The sequence below is a fragment of the Nelumbo lutea genome, chromosome 8 (assembly GCF_056320005.1).
Source record: "Nelumbo lutea isolate HS-2025 chromosome 8, American lotus-T2T, whole genome shotgun sequence".
Lineage (NCBI taxonomy): Eukaryota > Viridiplantae > Streptophyta > Magnoliopsida > Proteales > Nelumbonaceae > Nelumbo > Nelumbo lutea.
In genome coordinates this window covers 58,567,562-58,574,318 of record NC_142691.1, presented here as the reverse complement: position 1 = coordinate 58,574,318, position 6,757 = coordinate 58,567,562, and the positions used below count along the sequence as shown (strand labels likewise).

At 37.9% G+C, this 6,757-nt stretch overlaps 1 protein-coding gene across 1 annotated transcript; it reads left to right on the top strand.

Annotated features, from left to right (window-relative positions):
• The first annotated feature begins 222 nt into the window (after positions 1 to 222).
• On the top strand, positions 223 to 6,707 carry LOC148844402 (O-Glycosyl hydrolases family 17 protein). Its single transcript, XM_088959830.1, has 2 exons — positions 223 to 1,485; positions 5,545 to 6,707. The coding sequence occupies exons 1-2, from the start codon at positions 1,154 to 1,156 to the stop codon at positions 6,662 to 6,664; spliced, it is 1,452 nt and encodes a 483-aa protein (XP_088815956.1). The 5' UTR covers positions 223 to 1,153; the 3' UTR covers positions 6,665 to 6,707.
• The last annotated feature ends 50 nt before the right edge of the window (positions 6,708 to 6,757 follow it).

Below are 6,757 nucleotides of genomic sequence, written 5' to 3'. Positions count from 1 at the left end.
TCTAAAGAGCATTCCTTCCTTTTTTCAAAAGTTGATCATACATGTCGTGTTTGCAGACACCGTATCATCGGAACTCCTGTTGGGCTTCCAGAGAAAGCCGGTAACCAACTGCCGTTAACTGACGGCATAAAATAATCCAAACGGTGTTTGCATGCCGTTAGATTTCCGTCAAGTGTAAGTGCCAGTCTGTGTACTTTACGACTTTATGTTGCAGAAGATGCCAAGAAGCCCAGTCCCAGACAGAAAAATAAGGGAAAAAAATAAAATAATAATTTAAAACTATTTTAATATTTCCCTTATTCCTTTTAATGTTTTTATACTTGGCTAGTTAACTGAGCACTTCATTGATTATTCCTCTGTGATCCTTTATTTTATTAATTGTAGTTTTATTTTATCTCACTAATTTTGGTGGATTCTTGAGCTCAGCTTCTACTCCAACACAAGATCCTTAGCTTCATTCCTACAACAAATGCGCTTTTAACAGATCTCTTTAAGCTTCCTTGGTGTTTTCTGTGTTTTGGTTTCTCAAAGCTCTGCTTCTCCCTCTTTTGAGTGTCAGTTAATAGCTCTGCTCTTGAAGGTATCAGCTGGTTCAAAACCCAACTCGACTCTCAGCACCTTTACAAAATCCAAACTTGGCGTCCTTTTCCCTCCCCCTTCCCCACTCCCACTTCTCTTCAGCTTCTTGTGTTTATTGGCTGGTTTTAAACCGTAGAACAAAATTCAAGTGGTCTTGCTTTTTCATATTTCCTATAAGAAGTTTTCTTTTCTTTTTTTCTTTTTTTTTAATTGTTCTTTCTATATATGCATTTTCGTCCACCTTGCACCATCTGAGATGTGGGTATCGTCCTGCTTTGAAGTTCAGAGTCTGTTTGTCACTTGTTTTCCTTGCCTAGCTCAGCCTTAGCTTCCGACCTTACTTCAGTTATCTTTAATTTGTTGCTCACTTACTTGCTGCCGAATCAATAAGTAGATTTGAGACCATCTTCTCTGGCTGTTAGAGGTATACTTTGGTGGTAATCCAAGGACAGAGACGAGAAGGGCTAGGTCTTGTTTGGATATAAGTTGTAAGTTAAACCCACTTTGGTGCCTACTTGGTTTCCACGCTGCAGTGAAGCTGTTTTGGAGTTGGAGGTGGGTTTCAGGGATTATTATGGGGTGTGTATCTCTGGTGTTTGGGGTGGTTTCCTTGTTATCTTTGGTTGTGTCAGTGAGTGGTATTGGTGCTAACTGGGGTACACAGTCAACCCACCCTTTGCCGCCTGAAACGGTTGTGAGGCTGCTCAGGGATAATGGATTTCAGAAGGTGAAGCTCTTTGATGCAGATTCAGGGGCACTGAAAGCTCTTGGTAAGAGTGGGATTGAGGTGATGGTGGGGATACCCAATGACATGTTGGCCACTATTGCTGGCAGTATGAAGGCAGCTGAGAAATGGGTGTCCAAGAATATCTCTTCCCCCATCTCCAACTATGGTGTAAACATCAGGTGAACTTCTGAACTTTCATATCTTCTCCTTTTTCTTTCTTGCCTTCTATTTCTCTTTTTTGTTTTTGGATGGCTTTGAAATGGGTTGAAGTGATTTATGTGATTCAGCATTCCTTAGAGAATAGTTCTTATTGTGAGTTCATGTCCATAAAATCTACATTATCTATTGTAGAGAAAGAGTTGCAATTAGCTTGAATCCTTCTTGAAAGAGTTATGGTTTAATTAGAAAAACATAGAACTGATATTCTTTATATGCCGTTAATGTTTGTGAAATAAGTTACTTATTATCCCAAAAAGAATCTTTGTGAAATAGGTTATACTTTGTGGGTAGAAGGATAATGGAAGTATAACTTTAGTTGCCATTGGCAGACTTTTTCCCATTCTCTACTCTGGTGCTTGATTTTTGTTCACTAATTGATAGGGTTTTTTTAGGAATTTTAGAAATTTATTGCGTTTGGATATGATTATTGGTATGGAATGTCTTTGATGTCTGCCACTTACTTGTGTTCACGTGTTACTTTTTCTTTTCCTGTAGTTCAGGCTTTTCCTGTCAATTAGCTGTTGGAGATTGGGCTTAAACGGGAATCATCATCATCATCATCCCCAAGCCTTATCCCAATTATATGGGGTCGGCTACATGAATCCTCTTTCACCATTCCTGCCAATCCCAATCCCGGGTAAAGGAGGGTTTAATCAAGTTGGCAGTTGGCATTTAAAACTTTGCCAAACTCTAATGATCATGGGCCTAGACAGGAATATCTACCATAAATTGGTATTAACTTGGTTGATTTTCCTCTTATGATAGTCCAAGTATTTTAGAGCGTCAAATTAAATATTCTATCTGGGGGGCCATTGCTTGGTGTGATGGTGAAATCTCAGGTTGACAAGTGTGGAACATGGATTTGAGCTATAAGCAGCCACATTGTGGCAGAAAAAATGCCAAATGTTAGGTCTATATCCAGTCGACCCCTCCCAAGACCCCATATAGCTGGGACCAACATTGGGTAACGGCCATCTGAGAATCGGTCTTAACTAATTTATTTGAAATTCTTTGACTGTAGAATGTAAATTGGTTTTAAAAATGCAGGAAAAAAGTTGCAGAATCTAGCCCTAGGTGCTGGCAAGATTTATAGCAAATATACATGATTAATTAAGCTCTACAGATTTTTTCCATGTCATATGCACTTTGCTTTATATGTATTTTCCATTAGTATTTTTCTACATCAGAGTATACAAAATATGGGCAAGCCATCTAGCACTAATTGCATTACTTTTCTGTAGGTTTAGCTGTTAGATTCAAAGTTGTCATATCTGCACCATCACTGTGGGGAAAAAACACATGGGTTTAAGGGGAGTAAAGAGAGAGATATAGGAAATAAGGAGAAAATAATCCCTAATTTTGGGTGTTTTATATTATTGCCTTCCAAAATTCCCTTTCCATATGTTAAGGGAAGGTGTTGTATACGAATTTCTAAAAGTAGAGCAAGTCATTGCAATATATGATGCATATTGAGTATTGACAATACACAACAATACACATCAATACATCGCATGTTTCTTAGGGAAGTTGCTTGAGGGGGTATGTTTCCCCCTCCTCTCTATCTTTCCACCTCCCTCCACCCCTGGAAAAAAGAATAAAAACTTCATGCTGATGTGGAATTCCCTTCTTTATAACATTTGAGTATTTTTTTAATACTATTCACTACTTTTGAGTGTTTGTGCCCTTTGGGTTCCTAATGCAGGAAAATAGATCATGAGAAAAAGCTTTTGCATTTGTTGAGTCCTGAAGCATATTCTAAAACGATGCTTGTTTATTGTTATAAAATGTGCTGGAATATTTTAAAGGAAGATAAAATTACCATATCAAAGGGTTGTATTTGGTGATTACAATTAGCATCACAGTTTTGATGTACTTCTACTGCATGAGTATGTTAAGTGTTTCTATTTCTGGTCTAAGTTGTGTTGCCAGAACCAAATTAAACTATTTTCAAAAGATAGTTAGGTAATGCAGAATACTATTCCAAGTATAAAAATAACATTGTATTAATTACACTCTCTTTCTTGAGTCTGCTAGATGATGTACCAAGTACACTTTCTAATTCTCAGGCCTTCTGTATAAACATAAATTTCTTAGGTTCATAACACTGAGGCTTGTTTATAGAATTAATACCACGTAACTTTAGCAAAGTAGCATCATACTTGTGTTGGTTACTTTTACAATTAAATGACTTGGATATCCAACTCCGTGCTTTCAGTCCATTTGGAGATAAGACATGGTATGGTCATACATTTACTAGCAATATGCAAGTTTATTCTTGCCATTTTACTTGGTTTATTCATAAATTTACTAGTAATATCATACATCAACTACGCATTTAAATTTTATTTGCGGAAAAGCCATGGAGTCGTTGAGATGGCAATAGAAGATCTTCTGTGGCTGAATCTGCTTTTAGTTGGGATGTTGAGATGGGTTATGCTTCATACTGGATTATAGTCTTATGTTTCACAAAACATTAATGTATTGGAATCTTATATCTTATTTCATAGGATCTAAATACCTGATGCTAGAGTTTTAATATATATCCTATCAGTGCCTGATGATAGCAGTCCCATCCTAAACTTATATACTAAGGTCAGCTCAGCCCTTAATGTCTTGAAGAGGATGACAAGCAAGAAAAACTGAAAAACCAAACCGAAAATTTTGGTTAACCATTTCGGTATTTTTTGAAAAATTGAAGCTACCGGTTCAGTTTCGCTTAACCAATATAAAAAACTGGCGGTTAACTGAACCGACTGGTATATATTATACATATATTTATGTATATTATATATTTTATTATTTATAATATATAACATATTTATTTATTATTTATAAAATGGAACTTTATATGTATTTCTAATTTTTATTATATATTTATTTAAAATATATTTTATAAAGTTAAAAAATTAAAAACACCGACGGTTAACCGAACTGATCAACTGTTTAACTGATCTGCTTTGGTTCGGTTTTGGTTACCAGTTTTCCAAAAACCGGTACTACCGGTCTGTTTGGAATTTAGGTTCACGGTTCAGTTGCACCGCTCATGACATCATGATACTGAGGAAAGCTGTTGTCGTAATCATGTTTCTTTTCTAGTTTTCTTATTGAACTTTTTAAGTGTAGGTTGATAGAAAAGTAGGATAACTATTCAATAGACATGTTCTAAAACATAAGTGATTTACCCAAGCTCTGCCATGGCTAAATTGGCTGCATTTTGAGTAATTTTGCAGAAAAAACTTCATGTGGGAAAACTTGGCAACCTTAAGACTGGGGATGTTTAGTTCGCAAATTTTCTGTTGTTTATGCTTCAATTTTGATTCTTTGTAAATGCTTGGAATTTCATTTTAAACTATTGGCTTGATGAGTCACTGGTTATACTCTAGGATGACTTCTTGATCTATTTGGGTAATTATAATCAGTCTTATTTGGTACTGTTGTTTTTTTTCCTGCTGCTTTGTGCAATGGCTAAATCTCTAGCTGGCAAGTCTGAAAACTTCGGTTCTGAGAACAGCCACTTTGCAAAAAATGGCATAGGTGGGCCCCTTGTCCATTCTACCCCTTCCAAGACCCCAGAGCCAGGGCCAACAATGGTTAATGGCCTAATTGTTCTTATTATTTAGACTGTATTGTGAGTAGAAGGGCTTGTCTGTGATCATTTTGTTGGACCTCGTTTTGGCGTTAAGAAGACCAATTAGTCAAGGGAACCCCTCTCAAGTATGGGCTTCAGGTAATGTTATCAGGGTTACAATGTCATCTAAAATGATGCTATACTGCTTCATGACCATTAGTTCCGTCATATCCCACCTCAACTCAAAGATCTTGGTGCTATATCTGAACATTGATTTGTGGTGGAAAAGTAGCAACTTTTCCCTATTTGTTCTGTCTTTTCTTTTTACAGGTGAACACCTGGAATAAATTTCTATTCTGATGATTTGAATATGATGTTCTTGATCTTTTTACTATGAAATGTTGTTTTTAATCCTCTCCTTACCTCCTAGTCTTTCTGTTTGCTTTCAAAGGTATGTTGCAGTTGGAAATGAACCTTTCCTACAGACATACAATGGCAGCTTCCTTACAACAACCTTCCCTGCTCTCCAAAACATCCAGTCAGCCCTCATAAAAGCTGGCCTGAGCAACCAGGTGAAGGTCACTGTCCCTCTGAATGCTGATGTATACCAAAGCTCAACTGGGGCGCCCTCAGGTGGGGATTTCCGGACTGATATCCATGACCTGATGCTCACCATTGTGAAGTTTTTGAGTGATAATGGAGGTCCTTTTACTGTCAACATCTACCCCTTCTTGGGCCTCTATACGGACTCTGCCTTCCCTGTGGACTATGCCTTCTTCGACAGCGACTCTGCCCGTGTAAATGATAATGGGAATGCCTACTACAACATGTTCGATGCAAACCTTGACACCCTTGTATGGGCCCTGCAGAAGAATGGGTATGGTAATTTACCCGTCATAGTTGGAGAAATTGGCTGGCCTACTGATGGAGACAAGAATGCAAACCTGGGATATGCCCAGAAGTTCAACCAGGGATTCATGGATCACATATCAGCTGGAAAAGGGACACCAATGAGACCAGGGCCTGTTGACGCCTACCTATTTAGCTTGATTGATGAGGATGCCAAGAGCATCGCACCAGGCAATTTTGAGCGGCACTGGGGAATATTTTACTATGATGGGTTGCCTAAGTACCAGATTAATCTTAGGACGACCAACTCTGGAGCCTTGGTTCCTGCTAAGAACGTCCAGTATCTGGAAAAGAAGTGGTGTGTTATGTCACCTTCGGTCAGCCTCGATGATCCACAAGTGGCGCCCAGTGTGAGCTATGCATGCTCATTAGGTGACTGCACTAGCCTTGGCTATGGAACTTCATGTGCAGAATTGGATGCACGCGGGAACATTTCATATGCATTTAACAACTATTACCAGAAGAATAATCAGCTTGAAGGTGCCTGCAAATTTCCAAATCAACTTTCAATGATCACAAAAGCAGATCCATCAACAGGAAATTGTAAATTTGCGACCATGATCCAACCTTATACTGGAGGTAGTGAGCAGAGAACTGGGTGCCTCCGAAACAAGGTTAATTTGGTTTTGTTTATGTTCCTTGTTTTGTTGACAATTCTGTAATGTTTTAGTTTCCAATTTATGAGGAATTTCACTTTCTTGATTCTTTCAGGTGTTTCATTTTTTCACTTTGTTTTATTTGTTTTTGGGAAGCAA

Excerpts from the sequence above, each read along its gene's own strand:
- LOC148844402 (XM_088959830.1), top strand. The coding sequence starts at position 1,154 with ATGGGGTGTGTATCTCTGGTGTTTGGGGTGGTTTCCTTGTTATCTTTG. Across the intron at positions 1,486-5,544 it reads AACTATGGTGTAAACATCAG|GTATGTTGCAGTTGGAAATG; the intron begins GTGAACTTCTGA and ends TTGCTTTCAAAG.